General features: G+C 40.9%; 1 protein-coding gene across 5 annotated transcripts in view; it reads right to left on the bottom strand.

Moving 5' to 3' along the window:
- ubr1 (ubiquitin protein ligase E3 component n-recognin 1) overlaps window positions 1-25,972 on the bottom strand; it is a 299,112-nt gene that overhangs the window by 16,299 nt on the left and 256,841 nt on the right. For all 5 annotated transcript variants that reach the window (XM_073040481.1, XM_073040482.1, XM_073040484.1 and 2 more), the window contains one exon: window positions 7,104-7,212. In XM_073040481.1, coding sequence (XP_072896582.1) covers window positions 7,104-7,212 — 109 coding nt within the window. The remainder of the gene's footprint in view (window positions 1-7,103; window positions 7,213-25,972) is intronic.

Genomic DNA, 25,972 nt, shown 5'->3' with positions numbered 1-25,972 from the left:
GTACAGAAGCATCTCTGAGTCTCATCAAAGCCCCGCACAATGGTAGCAAGACTCCTTTACCGCTCTATTCAATTTCATTTCAGTGAAAGATGCAAGGTCCTAAAATATCTTGATAGGTTAGATGTGACCGGATATTTGCTGTTATAGGAGCCACTGTTTAAAAAATATTCAGCCATTTAAAGCTGACATATGGGAAAACGTTTACTCCCTGAGGGTTGAGAGTCGTTTGAATTCTCACCGTCGAAGTCAGTGGGAGCAGAGTCTTCAATCATTTTTAAGGAAATGATTGTGGTAAAGCAAAGGTGAGTTGAGGTTAAATCAGATTAGTCATAAGCTTGTTAAATAGTAAAGCATACTCAAGAGGCTGAATGGTCTACTCCAGTGCCCAATTGATTAGTTTGGTCTATTTCTGTTCCTACAGGTCCTCCTCAGATTAAGGCAGAACTTCATTCTCGTGAACTGTTCATATCTTGAATGGATTGTAAGTTGGCCAGAAAATCCATCCCTCCGATCTCTCAAACACTCACTTCTGTACAGCATAAGCTGAACACAAGTCAGGCATTTAGAAGATCATAAGATATAGGAGCAGAATTAGGAGATTTGGCCCAGCGAGTCTGCTCTGCCATTTCATCATAGCTGATCCATTTTCTCGCTCAGTTCCAATCTCCTGCCTTGTACCTATATCCCTTCCATGCCTTGACCAATCAAGAATCAATCAATTTCTGCCTTAAATATACATAAAAGAATGGCCTCCATAGCTGTCTGTGACAATGAATTCCACAGATTCACCACTCTCTGGCTAAAGTAGTTCCTCCTTATCTCCATTCTAAAAGGATGCCCCTTCAATACTACGGCTGTGTCCTCTGACCTTAGACTCTTCTCATCGTAGGAAACATCCTCTTTACATGCACTCTATCAAGGCCTTTCACTATTTGATATGCTTCAATGAGTTCTAGTGAATACTGGCCTAGAGCTATCAAACGTTCTTCATATGACAAGCCATTCAATCCTGGAAACATTTTCGTGAACCTCCTTTTAACCCTGCCCAGTTTCAAATTCTTTCTAAGATAAGGGACCCAAACCTGCTCACTATACTCCAAGTGAGGCCTCACCAGTGCTTTGTAATTTGTCAGCATTTCATCCTTCCTTTTATATTCTAGCCCTCTTGAAATGAATGCTAACATTGCATTTGCTTTCCTCACCACAGGCTCAACTTGCAAATTAACATTTATGGAATCATGCACAAGGATTCCCAAGTCCCTTTATACCTCAGATCTTTGTATTTTCTCTCCAGTTAGAAAATAGAAAATATTTCTTATACCCAAGTACGTGACCATACACTTCACAACACTGTATTCCAACTGCCATTTCTTTAACCATTCTACTAATTAAAGTCCTTCTGGAACCTCTCTACCACCCCCTCCACCTATCTTCATATTGTCTGAAAACTTTACAACAAAGCCATCAATTCCATAGTCCAAATCATTAATATATAACGTAAAACACAGATCCCTGTGGAACACCACTACTCAGTGGCACCAACCAGAAAAGGCTCCCTTTATTCCCACTATTTGTCTCCTGCCAATCAGCCACTGCCTTATCCATGCCAGAATCTTTCCTGTAATACCATGGGCTCATTACTTGTTAAGCAGCCTCATGTGTAGCACCTTGTCAAAGCCTTCTGAAAATCTCCTTTGTCTATCCTGCTTGTTATTTCTTCAAAGAATTCCAAAAGTTTTGTGAGACAAGATTTTCCCTTGAGGAAAGCATGCTGACTACAGCCTATTTTGACATGTAGCCCCAAGTACCCCAAAACCACATCCTAACAATCAACTCCAACATCTTCCCAGCCACTGAGGTAAGACTAACTGGGCTATAGTTTCCTTTATTCTGCCTCTCTCCCTTCTTTCCAGAACCATTCCAGAATCTAGTGATTCTTGAAAGATCATTACTAATGCCTCCACAATCTCTTCAGCCACCTCTTTCACAATCCTGCGGTGCACACCATCTAGTCCAGGTGACTTACCTACCTTCAGACCTTTCAGTTTTCCAAGAGTCTTCTCCCTAGTAATGGTAACTTCATATACTTCATGACCCCTGACAGCTAGAACTTCCATCATACTGCTAGTGAAGATTGTCGCAAATTACTTATTCTGTTTGTTCACCATTTCCTTGTCCTTCATTACTACCTCTCCAGCATCGTTTTCTATCAGACAATACTCACTCGCACGTCTCTTTTACACTATATGTAAAACTGTGACCAGTGGTGTGCCTCAGGGATCTGTTCTAGGACCCTTACTCTTCATGATTTTTATAAATGGCCTGGATGAGGGATGGGTTAGCAAGTTTGCTGATGACACAAAGGTTGGAGATGTTGTGGATAATGTGGAGGGCTGTCAGAGGTTACAGTGGGACATTGATAGGATGCAAAACTGGGCTGAGAAGTGTCAGATGGAGTTCAACCCACATAAGTGTGAAGTGGTTCATTTTAGTAGGTCAAATATGATGGCAGAATATAGTATTAATAGTAAGACTCTTGGCAGTGTGGAGGATTAAAGGGATCTTGGGGTCTGAGTCCATAGGACTCTCAAAGCAGCTGCGCAGGTTGACTCTGTGGTTAAGAAGCCGTACGGTGTATTGGTCTTCATCAATCATGGAATTGAATTTAAGAGCCGAGAGGTAATGTTGCAGCTATATAGGACCCTGGTCAGACCCCACTTGGAGTACTGTGCTCAGTTCTGGTTGCCTCACTACAGGAAGGATGTGGAAGCCATAGAAAGGGTGCAGAGGAGATTTACAAGGATGTTGCCTGGATTGGGGAGCATGCCTTACGAGAATAGGTTGAGTGAACTCGGCCTTTTCTCCTTGGAGCGAAGCAGGATGAGAGGTGACCTGATAGAGGTGTACAAGATGATGAGAGGCATTGATAGTGTGATAGTCAGAGGCTTTTTCCCAGGACTGAAATGGTTGCCACAAGGTGCTGGGGAGTAGGTACAGAGGAGATGTCAAGGGTAAGTTTTTTACTCAGAGAGCGGTGAGTGTGTGGAATGGGCTGCCGGCAACGGTGGTGGAGGTGGATATGATAGGGTCTTTTCAGAGACTTATGGATAGGTACATGGAGCTTAGTAAAATAGAGGGCTAAAGGTAAGCCTAGTAATTTCTAAGGCAGGGACATATTCGGCACAACTTTGTGGGCCTAAGGGCCTGTATTGTGCTGTAGGCTTTCTATACTTCTATGTATCTAAAGAAACTTTTGGTATCCTCTTTAATATTACAAGCTGGCTTATTTTCATATTCCATCTTTACCTTCTTAATGATTTTTTGTTGTTGACTGCAGTTGATTTTTAAAAGCTTCCCAATCCTCTACTTCCCACTAATTTTTGCTCTATTATATGCACTCTGGCTTTTATGTTGGCTTTGAATTCTGATGGCCACAGTTGCATCATCTTGCCTTCAGAATACTTCTTCCTCTATGGGATGTATATATCCTGTGCCTTCCGTATTACTTCCAGAAATTCCAGCCATTGCTGCTCTGCTGTCATCCCTATCAGCGTTCTTTTCCAATCATTTCTGGCCAACTCCTCTCTCTTGCCTCTGTAATTCCCGTTACTCCTTTGTAAATCTGCTACATCTGACTTAAACTTCTCCTTCTCAAATTTCAGCGTGAATTCAATCATATTATGATCACTTGCTCCCAGGGTTTTTTTTATCTTAAGGTCTTTAACAAGATAAAATCCTATGATGTTACAGAAAGATACTGGCCTGGATAGAGGAATGTCTGACAGGCAGGAGGCAGCGAGTGGGAATAAAAGGAGCCTTTTCTGGTTGGGTGCCATTGACTACTGGTGTTCCTCGGGGGTCAGTATTGGGACCACCACTTTTCACATTGTTTCTCAATGATTTGGATAATGGAATTGATGGCTTTTTGGCAAAGTTTGCAGATGATATAAAGATAGGTAGAGGGATAGGTAGTGCTAAGAAAGCAATGCGATTACAGCAGACTTGGACAAATTGGAAGAATGGGCAAAAAGGTGGCAGATGGAATACAGTATTGGGAAATGTATGATGATGCATTTTGGTAAAAGGAACAATAGTGTGGACTATCATCTAATAGGAGAAGGTTCAGACATCAGAGGTGCAGAGGGACTTATAACTCCTTGTGGAAGGTTAATTTACAGGTTGTGTCTGTGGTAAAGAAGGCAAATGCAATGTTGGCATTTCTTTCAAGGGTAATGGAACATAAAAGCAAGGAGAGACTGCTGAGCCTTTTTAAGACACTAAGGACACACTTGGAGTACTGTCAACAGTTTTGGGCCCCATATCTCAGAGAGGATGTGTTGTCATAGGAGACAGTCCAGAGGAGGTTCACAAGGCTGATTCCAGGAATGAAGAGGTTAATATATGAAGTGTGTTTGGTAGCTTTGGGCCTGTACTCACTGGAATTTAGAAGGTTGTGGGGGGGGGGATCTCATTGAAATCTACCAAATGTTGAAAGGACTGGCTAGGGTAGATGTGGAGAGAATGTTTTCTGTGGTAGGGTATCCAGAACCAGAGGGCACAGCGCCCTCTGGTTGATGAGGGATGACCTTTTAGAACAGAGGTAAGGAGGACATTTTTTTTAGCTAGAGAGTAGTGTATCTGTGGAATGCTCTGCCACAGACTGTGATGGAGGATATGTTTGTGAGTATATTTAAGGCAGAAGTTGATAGTTTCCTGATTGGTCAGGGCATCAAAGGATATGGTGAGAAGGCAGGTGTATGGGGTTGAGTGGGATCCAGGATTGGCCATGATAGAATGGTGGAGTAGACTTGATGGCCTCATTCTGCTCCTATGTCTTATGGTCTCCAATCAATTCCATTCATTGCACAACAACCAATCCAGCTGATTGTAGGCTCAACCACAAGCTGCTCTGAAAAGCCATCTCATAGGCATTCTAGAAAGACCCCCTTGGGATCCACCACCTGATTTTCCCAATCTATATGGATATTGAAATCCCCGTAACTATTGTAACATTGCTCCTTTAGCATGCATTTTCTATCTCCCATTGTAATTTGTGGACTACATCTTTACTAGTGTTTGGGGGTATGACTCCCACCAGAGTCTTGTTACTCTTGCAGTTCCTTAGGTCCAACCACAATGATTCAACACCTTCTGACCCTATGTCAGCTCTTTTAGTGATTTGATGTAATTTTTACCAACAGAGCAATGCCACCATCTCTGCTTACCTACCTGTCCTTTCGATACAATATGTATCCTTGGACTTTAAGCTCTCAGCTATAATCTTATTTCAGCCATGATTCAGTGATGACTACAACATCATACATGCCAATCTTTAACTGTACTACAAATTCATCTACCTTATTCTGTATACTGTGCATATCCAAATAGCACCTTCAGTCTTACATTCATCCTTTTCGATTTTGTCTGCTTTTTACATAGCAACTCATTCTGTTGACTGTAATTTTGCCCTATCATCAGCCTCTGCTTGCAAGGAGTCTCACTACATAATGCCTTTGTTTGTAAACCAAATACCTCATCCTCAGCAGAATCACTCAGTTCCCATCCCCCTGCCAAGTTAGCCTAAACCCTCCCAAACAACTCTAGTCAACCTGCCTGCAAGGATATTGGACCTCTCAGGTTCAGATGTAACCTGTTCCTTTTGTACAGGCCATACCTTCCTAGAAGAGATCCCAATGATCCATAAATCTGAACCCCTGCCCCCTGCACCAGTTCCTCAGTCACACATTCACCTGCCAAATCATCCTATTTGTACCCTCACTGGCATGTGGCACAGGCAGCAGTCCAGAGATTACTACCCTGCAGGTCCTATTTCTCAGCTTTCTACCCAGCTCCCTGACATCTCTCTTCAGGACCTCCTCACCTTGTCTACCTATGTCATTGGTGTCAATATATACCAAGACCTCTGGCTGCTGACAAGCCAGAGAGGACAATAATTGATTTGTTATGTTTAATCCTGCCCCTTGCGTATAATCATATGTTTAGATTAGCCATGGAACTGTCAATTTAGGCATATCCTGGGAAAGACACATTTTCAGTTGCCAAAGGTCTATGGCTAGGAATTGAAGGCCCAGGTTGAAGGAGTTGGGCCTCCAGGCTTCTGATAAGAGAGACTTCATAATAGAAAGAAAATACATGAAGATGCATTTTGATCTTAAAAATGTATCAAAATGTTTTTCTTTGTAAACTGATGATTTTTAGTTGGCACTAATTGGAGGCCTGATCAGATAATTCTAGTCTCATTACCCTCCTTACTGAATTAAAGTAGAAACACAAGAAACATAGTAGATTAGGCAGCATCTGTGGAGTGAGAAAAGCAGGTTTTAATATTTCCAAGTCAATAGTTCAGATAAAGTTAAAAATAAAACAAGTGGGTGGGTGGGGTGGGTGGAGGAGGGAGGGAGAGGGAGAGGGAGAGAGGGAGAGGGAGAGGGAGAGGGAGAGGGAGAGGGAGGGAGAGGGAGAGGGAGAGGGAGAGGGAGAGGGAGAGGGAGAGGGAGAGGGAGAGGGGGAGAGGGAGAGGGAGAGAGAGAGAGAGAGAGAATCATTCTGAATTGTTTTCTCTGCTCCTCTCTGCAGATGCTACCTAAGCTGCTGATCACCTCCAGAATCCAGGCCATGCTCAATTCTCACTGAGGAGGAAAGCAGAGGGGCCACAAGACCCATACCACCAGGTTCAGGAACAGCTATTAGGGCCATCAGGGCCTTGAACTAGAAGGGATAACTTCACTCACTTCATCAGTGAACTGTTCCTACAAATGAAGGACTTTTCATCTCAAGCTCTCAGTAAGCATTGCTTATTTATTATTTTTCTTTTTTCTTTCTTTTGTATTTGCAGTTTGTTGTCTTTTGCACATTGATTGTTTGTTCATCCTATTGAACATGGTCTTTTAGTGATTTTATTGTGTTTCTTTTACTTACTGTGAATGTCTGCAAGTAACTGCATCTCAGGTTTTTTATAAGGTGGCAAATATGTACTTTGGTTAAAAAAACTGAACTTTCGAACTTTGAGCTGAACTTCAAAACTGAAAAAAATCTCAATTACCAGAATTTCATTTGAGTTGCTATAATAACAGAAACAATACCTTTGCAGTAAAGGGTTCACTATGTCCTTATAATCATGAAAAAGCTTGAAAAGATTGGTAGGCAAAGCCAGATAATAACACAAGGCCTCAAAATGCCCTTCTGAAGTACCTAGGAAGAAAGGGAAAACTGATGAGATGCTAGATTAGTACTTTTAAAAATTAAACAGCAGGTTTATACAGAAGTTGCTTGCTGATAATTGGAAGGGATTTAACTAATTTTAAGCAAAAATGTTTACCATAATCTCACAAAGGGGCAGGAGTTTCGGCTCGAAACGTTGTCACTACCTCCTCCCATAGATGCTGTCTGGCCTGCTGAGTTCTGCAGGCATTTTGTGTTTTTAATTAAAATTGTGTTTTTGTAAAAGGGCAATTAAAATAATGTACACTTTTTGGTTACTGATCCTCAATTAATGCTACAACTATATAAAAAAGTCATAACAATTAACAAAAAGTTAACCAGTTGCTAAATTTAAAGTTGGTAGTTTTATAATTATGGGGACTTCCACCACAGTATACATCCATAGTCACTTGGGGACTTCAGGATGCACAACCATATTTGCTGATGCCTTTGTGGTGGACCCAAGATTCAAAATGTGAACCCTTGGGGGGGGGGGGGGGCTGTCATTCCACAGCTGAAGAACATGCAGGTAATAGGTAATGAGACAAGACAAGCTACACAGAAATCCACAGAGCATTTTACTCTCAAATTGGTACTCAACTTTGAATACTGAAGATAGTAATTCTCTGCCAATAGGAGTCCAATGCACTATGGAAAGCTCTGCTGTCAAAGGAGGGTGCAGGTACATATGCATTTCAGCAACGGCAGGCACATTACCTGCCCAGTCAAAGATGTCACTGAATGGCTGCAGAACATTCTGATGTTGTGGTGGGAGTAGTGCAGAGAGGTGAACATAGGTTGTGGAATATGTTAGAATCAATGACATCGACTGAAAGAGTCATTAGATCTTTTTTTTTGTAATTTACTTTTTACTGAAGTTCATCATCAAACAAACATTTCGATAAGATGTATTTCAGATATTGTACATATATATCATAGTCATATATGCCCCAAATCTCCAGATAATATTTATCTGAGGTATACACTTATAGAAAAGAGAGGAAAGAAAGAACAAGTGAAAGAAAAAAACTTCGTACAAGTAGGGAGTGATCTTTTTTTTTTACAACATATTCATTGATTTGTGAAGATAAAATCAGGCCTATGAGATGTAATGTAGTTAAACCATTTTTCCCAGTATGAATCAAATTGTTCCAGCTTATGATTAACAGATGCTGTTATCTTCTCCATTTTGTAAAAGTCATTGTAATATCCATCCATGCATTTAACGTTGGGCTCTCCTGTGATAACCATTTCCTAGTAAGAGTATTTTTACCAGCAACCAGCAGTACATTCATTAAATGTTTATCTCTTTTCAACCAATCTTGAAGTATATACCCAAAATATATGGTCTTACTTTCTAAGCGTATTTCACATTTAAAAATGTCTTGTAGGGCATAGTGTATCCCACTCCAATAGTCTTTGATAATGGGCCATTCCCAGAAAATATGATAATGGTTTGCATTTTGGTTTCCACAATTTCTCAGGCAAGCAGGGAGGTTACTATCATAATGGGATTTCTGAGAAGGTGTAATAAAATATCAAGTTTTTCCACCCGAACTTCCTCCATTTCTGTGAACTGGTACACTTTCATTGATACTCCATACTATTGTCCGTTCTTCCTCAGATATAATTATCCCTCTTTCCTTCTCCCATTTTGTTTTAATGTATGAAGTCAAATGTATTTTAAGATTTGACAAACCTTTATACATGCTTGAAATGATTCTATTACCGTTATTTGAATTATATGCTTTTCTAAATAGCTCTATCAAACATGTTCTTGCCTTAGTTACATTTTTAACTGTCCTATTAACATATTGTCACTTCTGTAAATACCGATAAAAGTCTTGTTTTTCTAACAAGCGTTGCTCTTTAATAACTTCAAAACTGAACGGTGTTCCTTCTTTCATTATGTAGCAAAGAACTGTTATTCCTTTAGCTGACCAGTCCTTAAATCTAGCATCCAGTTTATTCGGAGTAAAATCCGAGTCATATGCACACCATTTAAGAATTGCAATATCTCCCTCTAGTTTATATTCTTTTATAATACTTTCCCATATTTTAAGAGTCCATTTCACCCATGGGTTATCAATAGTATTTATGTACCTTTGCAGGTTGTTATCAGCCAGAATTGCTTGTATGGGGATAGAAAGTATCCGCTCCTCAATGTTTTTCCATTGAGTGTCATATGATGGGTTGCACCAACATATCACAGCTCTCAACTGTGCTGCAAAATAATAATCTCTAAGAGAAGCTAGGCCCCATCCCCCCCTTTCCTCGGCTAATTGCAAAGTTTTGAGATGAACTCTAGGCCTTTTACCTTGCCAAATATACCTCGATAACATTTTGTTCCATTCATTGAATTAATTTTGATTAATCTCTATTGATAGGGTCTGAAAGAGATATAATAGTCTGGGCAGTATATTTATTTTAATAGATTCAATCCTTGAACTGAGACTAAAAAAGGAATTAGGTTCCATCTTGTTATATCTTCCTTAATTTTTTTATATATAGGCTGATAATTGCAATCTGATCATTTTGCAAAATCTTTTGGCATAATGATGCCCAAATATTTGAAAGACTCTGTTTGCCATGCCCAGGTTTATCTACTTTTAATTTCTTTTGGTGGGCTATAGTTATATGAAAGTAATTGGGTTTTATCAATATTAATCTTGTATCCTGATAATTGACCATATTGTTCAAAGGACTGCATCAATTTAAGTAAAGAGTATGTTGGTTGCCCTAGATAGATCAAAATGTCATCCGCATAACAAGCCAATTTATGCTCTGTCCCTTTAACAGTAATTCCCGATCACTTCATTTTGTCTGATGTATTAAGTTAATGGTTCCAGATATAATGCAAAGAGTAGTGGTGACCATGCACAACCTTGTCTCGTGCCCCTTTCTAGGGTAAAATGATTTGATAAATATCCATTGATTTTAATCCAAGCAGTAGGATTGTCATATAGTGCCAGTATAGTTTTAATAATTGTGTCATGGACACCAAATCTATGTAAAACTCTGTAAAGAAAATTCCAATCAATCAATTCCAATTGTCCTTCATATATTGTCTTGTGTTTGACGTTGTGGTATAAAACCTGTCTGATCATTATGTATCAGTAGGGGTAGAAACTCTTCTAATTGTTTAGCCATGATGGAGGTAAATAAACTATAATCTACATTAAGAATGGATTTTGGTCTAAATGACCCACATTCCATTTTATCCTTGCCTTCTTTCGGTATAGCTGAGATTATCGCTTCCTTCCAGCTGGGTGGCATTTGTGCCTTTTTTAGAGCCCAGTTCAGTGTGGGGAGTAAAATAGGAATGAACTCATTTTTAAATTCTTTGTACCACTCTGCCGTATACCCATCTAATCCTGGTGACTTGCTTAATTTAAGCCTACTAATTGCAGCTTTTAGTTCAACTTCAGTTATGTCAGCAGTCATCGTTCTATTTTGTTCTTCGCTTAAAGTGGGTAACTCTAGAGAATTCAAGAAGGTGTCAATTTGGGTTATGCTTCTCCCTGGAACTTTGGAATATAGAGTTTTGTAAAAAACTTCAAAAGCTTCTTGAATTTCACTTAGCTTAGTTTTTTAAAATCATTTTAGTTCTTGGATCTCTAATTCTATGAATTGTATTTTCTGCTATCTTTTTTTTTCAGTTTCCACGCCAGTATATTCATAGACTTAGATCCACTTTCAGAATGTCCGTTTCAGAAACATTAAATTTTTCCTGATTTCTTTATAGCCAAACTATTAATTTCATTACTAATTTTTAAATTTCCTCTAATGTATCCTGTGCCAAATTCAATTTCTGTTTTTTTCTCTAGTTCCTTCAGCCTATTTTGTAATTCCTGTAATATTTTATTCCTTATTTTTTTCTTATATGAAGATATCGCTATAAGTTTCCCTCTTAAAACAGCCTTCAGAGTATCTCATAGAATGGGAGGTAAAACCTCTCCATTATCATTGAATTCTAAGTAAAGACCAATTTCTTTTTTAATTTGTTTCTTAAAGTCTTTGTTTCCACATTGAGTAGACTTGAATTTAGTTTCCAAATAGTATTCTTTGGTTGTAGGTCAAAATCAACAGATAAATATATAGGTGCATGGTCACTTACACCTACTGTCCCAATTCCACAGGTGTTTATTCTGTCTTTGTCTTTTCCAAATGTTATGAAATAGTCTATTCTTGTATATACAGAATGGGGGACAGAATAATGAGTGTAATCCCTTCTGTTAGGGAAAAGGTCCCTCCATATATCAATTAGACCAACATCCTCAAAAAGTGTATTAACTTTCTTATGGAAAGATTTTGTTTCATAGGTTTCTCTATTGGAAGAGTCTAACTTTGGTTGTAATTGTAAATTTAAGTCTCCCCCACATATCAGGAGACCTTCTGTTTCCGCTACCATAATATTAGTAATTTTCTGGAAGAAACCAATATCACTTCCTGGGGGTGCGTATATATTCAATAGAGTAACTGATTTTCCGTCTATATTCCCCCTTACCAAAATATATCTGCCCTCATCTCCCATTTTGAATACTTTTTCAAAATTTAGCTTGCTTGAGATAAGAATAGCAACTCCTCTCCTATGTCCTGATTTATATGAGGAGAAAAACAGATTAGTGAAGCCCATTCTCTTTAGTTTCCCATGCTCATTATCACTTAAGTGAGTTTCCTGTAAATATACTACATGGGCTTGTTCTTTTTTCATTTTGGATAGAATTCTACTACGTTTGATTGGATTTAACAGCCCATTGACATTAAAAGAAATGAATTTTACTTTGTCCTTAGCCATGTGTATTTATCTGTCAATATATCATTGAAATTAGCAGAATAAAACTTAATCTACTCCCTGAACAAATAAGAACAAAGAAATGCAAATAATAAAAAAGGCAACAAAGGCTGAGGTCTCTAGTAGATGACCCTGGGTTGAGCTAGAGGAAATGTCTAGCTGTGAGGGATAGCCCCTCCTACCTGTGAGTTGAGGGCCCCCATTGCAGTACCCATAAAAGTAAGTGATAAAGTAATATCCATTACACAGAAAAGATTTCCTTGTGTATTCCTCCTTTATATATATATTCTCATTTAGAGTGAATGAATGAATAAGTGAAGGAGTGAATGAATGAATAAAAATGAATAATTGAGTAATATAACATCCACATTATAATAAGTATTTCTTGAGATAGGTATAGCACCGTCTATTTTTGCTTCAGTTTAGGTTATCAACATTTTTAAAGTTAGCCAAACCTTATGGCTCTTCTGATGGCTGTCTTCGGAAAACTCACAGTTTCTTCCTGATACATTTCTCTCACCCTCCTCCTGTCCCCTGCTTTCATAATCCTCTTACTATTTCCCAAGCAGAGTGGGATAACTGCTCAGCCAGGCTTTCCCTCAGATTGATCACGCTGACGGGTGACCCTCTGGCCTTCATGTCTGTAGTCGCCTCTTCCACTGTCTAATATAGTTGCATCCCATCTTCATAAAACACCCACAGTTTAGCAGGGTATGGAGTTTGGAATCTAATCCTCCCTTGCTTTAATATTCGCTTTACTTCAGAGTATTCTTTACATTTCTGCAGGACCGCTGGGGGGTAATCTTGATTGAAATATATTAATTTACCATTCATAAAACACCCTCTTCTTTCTCCAGGCCCTTTGTAGAATCTCCACCTTGGTATTGTATCGAAGGGATCTAATTACTATTGAGCGTGGCTTACCTTCTCTGTCTCCAGTAGGCCGCAGGGCGAGCGCACAATATGTCCTCTCAGTTTCAAGCTCCATAGTCAAAGGAATCTCTAGTGTGTCCCGCAGCAACTTTCATACAAACTCCATCATAGACAAACCCTCTGCTCCTTCAGGAACATTGTATATCCTGATATTTTTCCACCGTGATCTTCCCTCCTGGTCAAGCAGCTTACTTTGTTGATTTAATATTTTTATCATCTTACTTAGTATCCGTTTCACGTTTTGCACGCAATCTTCCACCTTCTCAGTTTGCATCTCTGCCACCGTTATTTTTTGATTTTTTTTGAGCTCTGACTTGATATCATTTAGTTGCTGTTTTATATCCTTTTGGAATCCCCATATCTCTTCCAGAATTTTTATCATATTTGCCGCTTCACCTGAATGAAGCTCATCGTCAGCCTTGCTACCACACGTTTGGATAGGAGAGCTGCTCGCTGCGCCCCTCTTGTCCACAGGCTCCGCAGTGATGCTTTTTTTACCTCCATTCTTTTTCCGCATTCTTGCCCCTCTTATCAATTCAAATATTTTCGAAAGATCTTATATTTGATGGATTAACAGGGCAAAATACGTGTTTTTCCAGAGAAGCTATTGACTTAAGCTGCCATTCTGGAAGATGACGTCACTGGAACCTCGTCATTAGATCTTGTTGACGTTTTATAAAGTGTTAGGAAATCAACTGAAAAGCAAGTCCTCACTAACTATCTCTGAATAATTTGTGGTGCTAGGGAATAGTAAATATGGAAACAGGAGAACACATGGCTGAAGGTGCAAGAGGGAGAGCTTTAGGTTCCTAGGTATTGGGAGTGGTTCTGCTGAAGGTGTGCAATTAGGGCAGATTAATGTGCAAACTTAAAGCACATGGTATTGGGGGTATGGTATTGTATGGTATGTGGACAGAGAATTGGTTGGCAGACAGGAAGCAAAGAGTGGGAGTAAATGGGACCTTTTCAGAATGGCAGGTGGTGACTAGTGGGGTACCGCAAGGCTCAGTGCTGGGACCCCAGTTGTTTACAATATATATTAATGATTTAGACGAGGGAATTAAATGCAGCATCTCCAAGTTTGCGGATGACACGAAGCTGGGCGGAGGTGTTAGCTGTGAAGAGGATGCTAGGAGGATGCAGGGTGACTTGGATAGGTTAGGTGAGAGGGCAAATTCATGGCAGATGCAATTTAATGTGGATAAATGTGAGGTTATCCGCTTTGGTTGCAAGAACAGGAAAACAGATTATTATCTGAATGGTGGCCGATTAGGAAAAGGGGAGGTGCAACAAGACCTGGGTGTCATTGAAGGTGGGCATGCAGGTACAGCAGGCGGTGAAAAAGGCAAATGGTATGTTGGCATTCATAGCAAAAGGATTTGAGTACAGGAGCAGGGAGGTTCTACTGCAGTTGTACAAGGCCTTGGTGAGACTGCACCTAGAGTATTGTGTGCAGTTTTGGTCCCCTAATCTGAGGAAAGACATTCTTGCCATTGAGGGAGTACAGAGAAGGTTCACCAGATTGATTCCTGGGATGGCAGGACTTTTATATGAAGAGAGACTGGATCGACTAGGCTTATACTCACTAGAATTTAGAAGATTGAGGGGGGATCTTATTGAAACGTATAAAATTCTAAAGGGATTGGACAGGCTAGATGCAGGAAGATTGTTCCCGATGTTGGGGAAGTCCAGAACGAGGGGTCACAGTTTAAGGATAAAGGGGAAGCCTTTTAGGACCGAGATGAGGAGAAACTTCTTCACACAGAGAGTGGTGAACCTGTGGAATTCTCTGCCACAGGAAACAGTTGAGGCTGGTTCATTGGCTATATTTAAGAGGAAGTTAGATATGGCCCTTGTGTTAAAGGGATCAGGAGGTATGGAGAGAAAGCAGGTACAGGGTTTTGAGTTGGATGATCAGCCATGATCATACTGAATGGCGGTGCAGGCTCAAAGGGCCGAATGGCCTACTCCTGCACCTATTTTCTATGTTTCTATGTTTCTAAGGTGGTACTTGAACTAGCTGGATGGGTTGCATCACTGGGATCAATAACGTTACAGGGATATTTATTTGTGCTGTCAAAGAGGGTTCTAACTAGTTTTGCACAAGGCATTGCAGAAGTATCAAAAGGGAGAAAGGCAAAATTAGATACAGAAGCTGGAATTTAGTAAATGTTTGAAGAAAAAGGTCCAAAAACAAACTGTTGTAGGAACTCAGAGGCTCAGGCAGCATCTGTGAAGGGAAATGGACCATCAATATTTCAGACTGAAACCCTTCATCTGAATTCTAACCCAGTGAGTTCCACTAGCAATTTTTTTTATAACAAAGGACAGTGCAGCATAGTATGGGGCCTATCGGTCCCTAGCGTTGTGCTGAACTATTAAACTGCTCTAAGACCTAATCTAACCATTCCTTCCTACTTAGCCTATAACCCTCCATTTCTCTTCTATTGAAGTTGTCATCATCATCCCTAAATCTTCCTCTATGCACCTTAAAAGGATGGCCCGTAATAGTCACTGGCTGCCCCTATATCTATCTCTCTATCAAGCTGCCTCTCATCCTCCATCACTTTAAAGAGAAAAGCTCTAGCTAGCTCGACCTTTCCTTATAAGACATGTTCTCTAATCCAGGTAGCGTCCTGGTAAATCTCCTCTGCACCCTCTCTAATGCTTCCACATCCTTCCTATAGTGAGGTGACCAGAACTGAACAAAATACTCAAAGTGTGGTCTATAGAACTGCAACATTACCTCATGGCTCTTGAATTAAACCGCTTCTAATGCAGACCAATACACGTGCACCTTTTTAACCACCCTGTCAACTTGCACAGCGACTTTGAGGGATCTACTGACTTGGACCCGAAGATCTCTCTGTCCGTCCATACTTCTGAGAATCCTGCAATTAACCTTGTACTTTGCCCTCAAGTTCGAACTTCAAAGGTGTATCACTTTGCACATTTCCAGGTTTAACTTTGTCTGCCACTTAGCTCTACATAGTGTTTATGTCCTCTTGCAACCTACAACAATCTTCTATCCACAACACCACCAACTCTTGTGCCATCTACAAACCTACTAATTCACCCTTGCACTTCCTCAATGAAGCCCTGCAAAAAGTATGAAAAGTGGAGGGTTATGGGCAGTATAGTGCAGTAGGGTCAGATTGATCTTGGAGTAGGTTAAAGGGTCAGCACAACATCGTGATCTGAAGGGTACGTACTTTACAGTTCTATGTTCTAAAACAAACTGCTGGAGGAACTCAGAGCAAGGGTTTCAATCTGAGAGTCAGCAGGTTTTGCTGCAGATTCCAGCAGCTGCCATCTCTTGTGGCTCTATTTGAAGAATTAGTTTGGAAGGCAGAGAAACAAAGAGTAGAAGAAAAATAAAAACATAACCACTCTGATATTTATCGACACAGGAATAGTATAGAATTCTTAATTTTTTAAAAACCATTTTTACAATGCAAGACCAACAAGGGAGGGATGAAAGAAAATCAACAGAATGCAGAAGCAAAAAAATAATGCTGAAAACATTCCACCGAGGAGTTGGCATTTGTGAGAAGAGAAGCAGTTACTACATTTCAAGTCCAGGAGTCTTCATCACAACACTTGAAATGTGTATAAAGAAATCACAGGATCATTATAAGTACTCAGCCCATTGAGTTTATGCCAGTCCTGTACAGCAAACCAATCCTCAATGGTTCACAATAGCCCTGCAATTTTATTTCCCTCAAGTATTTATTTAATTGTCACAACTGAACTAACAAATCCCAGTTTCAAGCACTTCACAAAAAAAAGCCTAAAATCACATGAAAGCCTGTTACTATAAATCTATGTATTCTGTTGCTTGGACCATCTATTAATGGTAAGTTACTGAATAGTTTTCTTTTCTAAAACACCACTACTTTCTTCTCAGCTTCTCATTTAATGACTGAAGACTAATAGAATCAGAGTCACAGAGGAGTCAAGCACAAAAACCAGCTCATCTAGTCCATGCTGAAACCTTTAAAACTGCTTGCTCCCATCAGCCTCCACAGGAACCATAGTCCTCCATACGCCTACCATCCATGTACCTATTCAAATTTCTCTTAAATATTGAAATCGAGCTTGTATGCACCACTTGTGCTGGCAGCTCATCCCACATACTCACAACTCTCTGAGTGAAGTGTTTTCCTCTCATGTTCTCATTAAATTTTTCACTTTTCACCTTTCACCCTTAATTAATGACCTCCGGTTGTAGTCCCAGCTAAACTGAGTGGAAAAAGCCTGCTTGCATTAACCCTCATAATTTTGTACACCTAGCAAGTATAAGTGAAACCATTCCAGAAACTCCTTTCTGCACTCTTTCTGGGACCTTCACAGCTTTCTGAAAGGGCAGAACCAATACAATTCTTCAAGCAGCCCACATTTTGATGACAGTAAACATAATATAAATTGATTGAGCAAAGTTATAGAAGGGGACAATGATAATCATCACTGGAGCCAAGCCCAAATTTATTAGACTAAGATTTGAGTTTGCAAAAGCAGACTGGAATGAGTGACTTGACGTGTCACAGTGGTGAAAGGGGTTCACAGAGAAGCCAGTGAAGATTCAGAGCAAAGATGCTTCTATTAAGAAAAAAGGTGAAATCCAAAGCTAGACATCTCTTGGATATGTTAGACTACCACCTAGGATTTGATGATGTGAATGAGGGAAGCTTATTTTAGCTATGAAGGCCTCAAAATCTGTAGAAAATGCAGGTGCAGCTTCTAACACTCCATGTCCACAATATCCTGAACGGGAGGGTGAGCAGCCAGAAGTCATGGTACATATTGACATAGGAAGAAAAAGGGAGGAAATCCTGAAAAAATGGAGTTAGGAAGGAAGCTGAGAAACAGGACCTCAAAAGGTAGTAATCTCGGGATTACTATCTGTGCCATGTGACAGTGAGGATAGGAATAGAATAAGGTGACAGATAAATGCATGGCTAAAGAATTGGAGAAGGGGGCAGGGATTCAGATTTCTGAATAATTGGGGCCTCTTCTGGGGCAGGTGGGACTTGTACAAAAGGGACAGATTGCATTTGAATCTCAGGGGGACCAATATTCTTGTGGGCAGACTTACTAGAACCGTTGCAAGTGGTTTAAACTAATATGGCATGGTGATGGGAACCAGTACAATAGAGCTGAGGATGAACCAGTAGGTTTACAAGTAGTTGATGCAATATGTAATATGAATGTAAGGAAGGACAAGCCAATGATTGGGTACAATGAATGGGTAACTATGATGTTGTTGGGATAACGAAGACATGGCTGCAGGGAGATCAGACCTGGGAAATGAATGTACAAGGGTATACGTGCCATCGTAGGGACAGAAATGTGGGCAGAGGGGGTGGGGTGGCCCTGTTGGTGAGGAATGAGATTCAGTCCTTTGCAAGGGGGGACATAGGATCAGGAGAAGTAGAGTCTGTGTGGATAGAACTGAGCAACAGTAAGGGCAAAAGAACCCTAATGGGTGTTGTCTACAGACCACAAACAGTAGCATGGATATTGGGTGCAAGTTGAATAGGGAGTTAACATTGGCATGTGGCAAAGGTAATGTAGTTATGGGGGATTTCAACATGCAGGTGAACTGGGAGAATCAGGTTGGTGCTGGACCCCAGGATAGGGAGTTTGTAGAGTGCCTACGGGATGCATTCTTGGAACAGCTTGTACGAGAGCCGACCAGGGACAAGGCTATTCTGGATTTAGTGTTATGTAATGAACAGGATTTGATAGGCGATCTTGAAGTAAAGGAGCCATTAGGAGGTAGTGATCATAATATGATGTTTTTATCTGCAATTTGAGAAGGATAAGGGCAGCTCAGAGGTGTCAGTGTTGCAGTTGAACAAAGGAGACTATGGAGCCAAGAGGGAGGAGCTGGCCAAAGTTAACTGGACGAATATCCTAGCAGAAAAGACAGTGGAACAGCAATGGCAGGTATTCTTGGGAATAATGCACAAGGTGCAAAATCAGTTCATCCCCCAGAGAAGGAAGAATTCAAAGGGGATAAAGGGGCCACAGTGGTTGACAAAGGAAGTCAGAGATTGCATAGCATTAAAAAAAAGGAAGTATGACAGAGCTAAGGTGAGTGGGAGGACAGATGATTGGGAAGTTTTTAAGGAACAACAGAACTTAACTAAAAAGGCAATACGGGGAGAAAAAATGAGGTACGAACGCAAGCTAGCCAGGAATATAAAGGAGGATAGCAAAAGCTTTTTTAGGTATGTGAAGAGAAAGAAGATAGTTAAGAACAATGTTGGGCCCTTGAAGAATGAATTGGGTGAAATTGTTATGGGAAACAGAGAAATGGCAGAAGAATTTAATAAGTACTTTAGATCTGTCTTCACTAGGGAAGACACAAGCAATCTCCCAGATGTATGGATGGGCCAAGGACATAGGGTAACAGAGGAAATGAAACAGATTGACATTAGGAAGGAAACGGTGGTGAGTAGACTGATGGGACTGAAGGCTGACAAATCCCCAGGTCCAGATGGTCGCATCCTAGGGTACTAAAGGAGGTGGCCCGGGAAATTGCGGATGCATTGGTAATCATTTTCCAATGTTCCTTAGATTCAGGATCAGTTCCTGAGGATTGTAGAATAGCTAATGTTATTCCACTTTTTAAGAAAGGAGGGAGGGAGAAAACAGAGAACTATCGACCTGTCAGCCTAACATCAGTAGTGGGGAAGATGCCAGAGTCCATTATTAAAGATGAAATAGTGGCATATCTAGATAGCAGTGATAGGATTGGGCCGAGCCAGCATGGATTTACCAAGGGCAAATCATGCTTGACTAATCTATTGGAGTTTTTCGAGGATGTAACCAGGAAGTTAGACAAGTGGATGTAGTGTACCTCGATTTTCAGAAGGCATTTGATAAGGTCCCACATAGGAGATTGGTAGGTAAAATCAAAGCTCATGGCATTGGGGGGAAGACATTGACATGGATAGAAAACTGGTTGGCAGATAGAAAGCAAAGGCTGGCGGTGAATGGGTGTTTCTCGGAATGGCAGGTGGTGACTAGTGGGGTGCCACAGGGCTCGGTATTGGGACCACAGCTGTTTACGATTTACGTCAACGATTTAGATGAAGGCATTGAGAATAACATCAGCAAGTTTGCTGATGATACTAAACTGGGTGGCAGTGTGACATGTGATGAGGATGTTAGGAGAATTCAGGGTGACTTGGATAGGCTGGGTGAGTGGGCAGATACTTGGTAGATGATGTTTAATGTGAATAAATGTGAGGTTATCCACTTTGGGAGTAAGAACAGGAAGGCAGATTATTATCTGAACGGTGTAGAGTTAGGTAAGGGAGAAATACAAAGAGATCTAGGAATCCTTGTTCATCAGTCACTGAAGGTGAATGAGCAAATGCAGCAAGCAGTGAAGAAGGCTAATGGAATGTTGGCCTTTATTACAAAGGGAATTGAGTAATACTCTTGCATTTGTACAGAGCCCTGGTGAGACCACACCTGGAGTATTGTGTACAGTTTTAGTCTCCAGGGTTAAGGAAGGACATCCTGGCTGTAGAGGAAGTGCAGCGTAGATTCACAAGGTTAATTCCTGGGATGTCTGGACTGTCTTACGCAGAGAGGTTAGAGAGACTGGGCTTGTACACGCTGGAATTAAGGAGATTGAGAGGGGATCTGATTGCAACATATAAGATTATTAAGGGATTGGACAAGATAGAGGCAGGAAATATGTTCCAGATGCTGGGAGAGTCCAGTACCAGAGGGCATGCTTAGAGAATAAGGGGTAGGTCATTTAGGACAGAGTTAAGGAAAAACTTCTTCTCCCAGAGAGTTGTGGGGGTCTGGAATGCACTGCCTCGGAAGGCAGTGGAGGCCAATTCTCTGGATGCTTTCAAGAAGGAGCTAGATAGGTATCTTATGGATAGGGGAATCAAGGGATATGGGGACAAGGCAGGAACCGGGTATTGATAGTAGATGATCAGCCATGATCTCAAAATGGCGGTGCAGGTTCAAAGGGCCGAATGGTCTACTTCTGCACCTATTGTCTACAAATGTAAACACAGAAAAGAGTTAAGTTGTACCACAGAGGCAAAATTCAAAAGGGTTAAGAATGCAGGTGCTGTACTTAAATGAGTGTAGCTTTCGGGTAAAGGTGGAAAAATTTGTGGTACAATTAGAGATTGGTCAATATGATGTTGTGGGCATCACTGAGTCATGGTTGAAAGACAACCATAGTTGAGACCTTAACGTCAAAGGATAGACTTTGTACTGAAAGGCCAGGCAGAAACATATAGGTGGTGGTGTGGCTCTGTTGGTAAGAGATGGAATTACATTTTTATAAAGAGGTGACATAGGGTCAGAGAATGTCAACTCTTTGTGGGTGGAATTGCAAGGGTTAAAAAACCGTTATGGGAATCATATATAGGCCTCCAAATAGTAGCCAAGATGTGGGGTTGAGATTGCAAAGGGGGGCTGGAAAAAGCATGTAGTAAGGGTAATGACTCAATTGACGTGGGAGACTTCAATATGCAAGGGGTTTGGGAAAATCAGGTTGGTGTCAGATCTCAGAGGGAATTTGTTAAATGCCTATGAGATTACTTTTAAGAGCAACTTGTGCTTGAGCCTACTCAGGGAAAGGTCATCTTAGATTGGGTGTTGAGTGATTACCTAGATCTTATTAGGGAACTTAACGTAAAGGAACCCTTAGGAGGCAGTGATCATAAAGTGATTGAATTCATACTGCAATTTGAGGGGGAGAAGCATAGCTCACATGTATCAGTATCAGAATGGAATAAAGGGAATTAGAGGCATGAGAGAAGAGCTCGCCCAAGTGGATTGGAGAAGGATACTGACGAGGATGACGGCAGAGCAGAGATGGCTGAAGTTTCTGGGAATAGTTCACAAGGTGCTGGATAAATATATTCCCACAAAAGAAGTTTCTCTTATATGGATGGGGTAGGCAACCATGGATGACAAAGGTCATTAAAGGCTGCATAAAAGCCAAGGAAAGGGCATATTATGTAGCAATGGTGAATGGGAAGTTGGAAGATTGAGAATCTTTTAAAGTCCAACAAAAGGCAACTAGAAAAGCTATAAGAAGGGTAAAGATGAAATATAGAGCAAACTAGCCAATAATATAAAGCAGGATACCAAAAGTTTTTTCAGTTCTATAAAGAGTAAAAGAGAGGACAGTTATTATTGGACCACTGGAAAATGGTGCTGGTGAGGTAGTAACGGGGGACAAAGATATGGCAGAAAAACTTAATTGGTACTTTGCACCTGTCTTCACTGTGGAAGACACTGGCAGTGTGCCAGAGGTCCATGAGTGTCAGGGAACAGGAGTGAGTGCCATTGCTATTACAAAGGAAAAAGTGCGGGGCAAGCTCGAAGGTTTTAAGGTGGATAAGTTACCTGGACCAGATGGGCTACATCCCAGACTCCTGATAGAGTTTGCTTAAGAGACAACAGATGCATCAGTTATGATCTTTCAAGAATCACTTGATTCTGGCATGATCCCGGAGGACTGGAGTATTGCAAATTTCACTCCATTCTTTAAGAAGTGAGGAAGGCAAAAGATAGGAAATTATAGGCCAGCTAGCCTAACCTCAGTGGTTGGGGAAGTGTTGGAGCTTATTATTAAAGATGAAGTTTCAAGGTACTTAGAGACTAATGATAAAATAAGTCAAAGTCAATATGGTTTCTGTAAAGGGAAATCTTGCCTAACAAATCTGTTGCAGTTCTTTGAGGAAGTAACAAGTAGGATGGTCAAAGGAGATGCAGTGGATGTCACTTACTTGGATTTTCAGAAGGCATTTGATAAAGTGCCACTGCTTACAAGATAAAATCCTATGGCTTTACAGGAAAGATATTGGCGTGGACAGACAGGAGGCAGCAACTGGGAATAAAAGGGACCTTTTCTGGTTGGCTGCCAGTGAATAGTGTTGTTCCTCAGGGGTCAATATTGGGACTGCTACTAGTAGAATTGATGACTGTGGCAAAGTTTACGGATGATATGAAGATAGGTGGTGGGCAAGGTAGTGCTGAGGAAGCAATGCGATTGCAGCAGGACTTAGACAAATTTGAAGAGTGGGAAACATGTGGCAGATGGAACACAGTGCTGGGAAATGTACAATAATGAACTTTGGTAAAAGGAACAACAAGGCGAACTATTATCCAAATAGGGAGAAAGTTCAAGGGTTCAAAGGTACATTTAATGTCAGAGAAATTATACAATATGCATCCTGAAATGCTTTTTCTTCGCAATCATTCATGAAAACAGAGAAGTGCCCCAAACAGCAGAGGTACAGAGGGACTCAGGAATCCTCATGTAAGACTCCCAGAAGGTTAATTTACAGTTTGAGTCTGTGGTAAAGAAGGCAAATACAATGTTGGCATTTATTGCAAAAGAAAATAGAATATAAAAGCAAAGAGATAATGCTGAACCTTTATAAGACCCTAGTCAGGCCACACTTGTCAACAGTGTTGGGCCCCATATCTCAGAAAGGATGTGTTGTCATTGGAGAAAGTCCAGAGAAGGTTCACAAGGAAGATTCCGGGAATGAAGGCAGAACAGACTTGGAACCATAGAATATTACAGCACAGAAACAGGCCTTTTGGCCCCTCTTGGCTGTGCCAAACCATTTTTCTGCCTAATCCCACTGACCTGCACCTGGACCATATCCCTCCATACACCTCTCATCCATGTACCTGTCCAAGTTTTTCTTAAATGTTAAAAATGAGCCTACATTTATCACTTCATCTGGCAGCTCATTCCACACTCCCACCACTCTCTGTATGAAGAAGCTCTCCCAATGTTCCCTTTAAACTTTCCCCCCTTCACCCTTAACCCTTGTCCTCTGGTTTTTTTCCTCCCCTAACCTCAGTGGAAAAACCCTGCTTGCATTCACTCTATCTATATCCATCATAATGTTATATACCTCTATCAAATATCCCCTCATTCTTCTATGCTCCAGGGAATAAAGTCCTAACCTATTCAACCTTTCTCTGCAACTCAGTTTTTCAAGTCCTGGCAACATCCTTGTAAACCTTCTCTGCACTCTTTCAACCTTATTAATATCCTTCCTGTATTTCGGTGACCAAAACTGTATACAATACTCCAAATTCAGCCTCACCAATGCCTTATACAACCTCACCATAACATTCCAACTCTTATACTCAATACTTTGGTTTATAAAGGCCAATGTACCAAAAGCTCTCTTTACGACCCTATCTACCTGTGACACCACTTTTAGGGAATTTTGTATCTGTATTCCCAGATCCCTCTGTGATCCCACTGCTCTCCTCAGTGCCCTACCATTTACCTTGTATGTTCTACCTTGGTTTTTCCTTCCAAAGTGCAATACCTCACACTTGTCTGTATTAAACTCCATCTGTCATTTTTCAGCCCATTTTTCTAGCTGGTCCAAATCCCTCTGCAAGCTTTGAAAACTTTCCTCACTGTCCACTACACTTCCAATTTTTGTGTCATTAGCAAATTTGCTGATCCAGTTTACCACATTATCATCCAGATAATTGATATAGATGACAAATAACAATGGACCCAGCACTGATCCCTGTGGCACACCACTGGTCACAGGCCTCCACTCAGAGAAGCAATCCTCCACTACCACTCTCTGACATCTCCCATTGAGTCAATGTCTAATTCAATTTACTACCTCACCATGTATACCTAGTGATTGAATCTTTCTAACTGACCTCCCATGCAGGACCTTGTTAAAGGCCTTACTGAAGTCCATGTAGACAACATCCACTGCCTTCCCTTCATCCACTTAACTCGTAAATTCCTCAAAAAAACTCTAATAGATTTGTTAAACATGACCTACCACACACAAAGCCATGTTGACTCTCCCTAATAATAACTTGATGGGCTGAATAGCCTAATTCTGCTCCTCTGTCTTACGGTTAAGGAGTTGGAGCTGGAACTGGAATAACTCTGTTGTTAAATCCAAGGTGCAGGACACAGGAAACTAGGTGACAAAGTCAAACAGCCAGTGTAGAGCAACTCTGTGGCCATCCCCGTCAATAACAGGTATAACAATTTGGATACTGTTTTTGGGGGGACGGTTGCAGGGGAATGCCCAAGCAGAGGAAAGTCACAGCTGTCAGTTCTCAGATACTGAGTCTGGCCCCGTAACTCAGTGGGAATGGAGGACAAGAGGCAAGCTGTGGTGATAGGGGATTTATTAGCTAGGGGAACAGGAAGGAGGTTCTGTGGACGAGAACAAAATTCCAGTATGCTATGTTGCCAGGGCACAGGACATCTCAGATCAAGTCTTTAGCATTCTGAAGTGGGCGGTTGAGCAGCAAGAGATCATGGTCCATGTATGTACCAGTGACATACTAGGGAGAGTGATGAGGTTCTGCAAAGTGGATTCAGGAAGTTAGCTGCTAAGTTAAAGGACAGGACCTCCGGGGTTGTGATCTCAGGATTGCTACCCATGCCATGTGCTAGTGAGGCCAGAAGTAGGAAGATTATACAATTTAACAAATGGCTAATGAGTTGGTATAGGAGGGAGGGCATAAGATTTTTTGATCATTGGGCTCTCTTCCAGGGAAGGTGGGACCTGTACAGAAGAGACAGTTTGCATCTGAACTGGAAGAGGACTAATATCCTAGTGGGAAGGTTTGCTATTGCTGCACAGTGGGGTTTAAACTAGAGTTGCAGCGGGATGGGAACCAGATTACCAGAACAGTTAATGGAGAGGTTGTGGAGACAGATGTTGCTAAGACCTCAGACAAAGTTGGGAACCAAAATGTTGAGCATGGTGTGACTAGTGTCATGAGCTGTGTATATTTCAATGCAAGAAGTATTGTAGGAAAGATAGATGAACTCAGGGCATGGATCAACACCTGGAATTATGATATTGTAGCCTTTACCGAGACTTGGTTGCAGGAGGGGCAGGACTGGCAGCTCAATATTCCGAGATTCCACTGTTTTCGAAGCAAAAGTGTGGGAAGGATTAAAAGTAAGAGGGATGGTGTTACTAGTCAGGAAAAAAAATCATGGCAGTGCTCAGT

Source organism: Hemitrygon akajei, chromosome 3, assembly GCF_048418815.1.
Source record: "Hemitrygon akajei chromosome 3, sHemAka1.3, whole genome shotgun sequence".
NCBI classification, from domain to species: Eukaryota; Metazoa; Chordata; class Chondrichthyes; order Myliobatiformes; family Dasyatidae; genus Hemitrygon; species Hemitrygon akajei.
The sequence above is the reverse complement of the archived record's forward strand: the minus strand, read 5'-3'. Positions and strand labels throughout refer to the sequence as shown.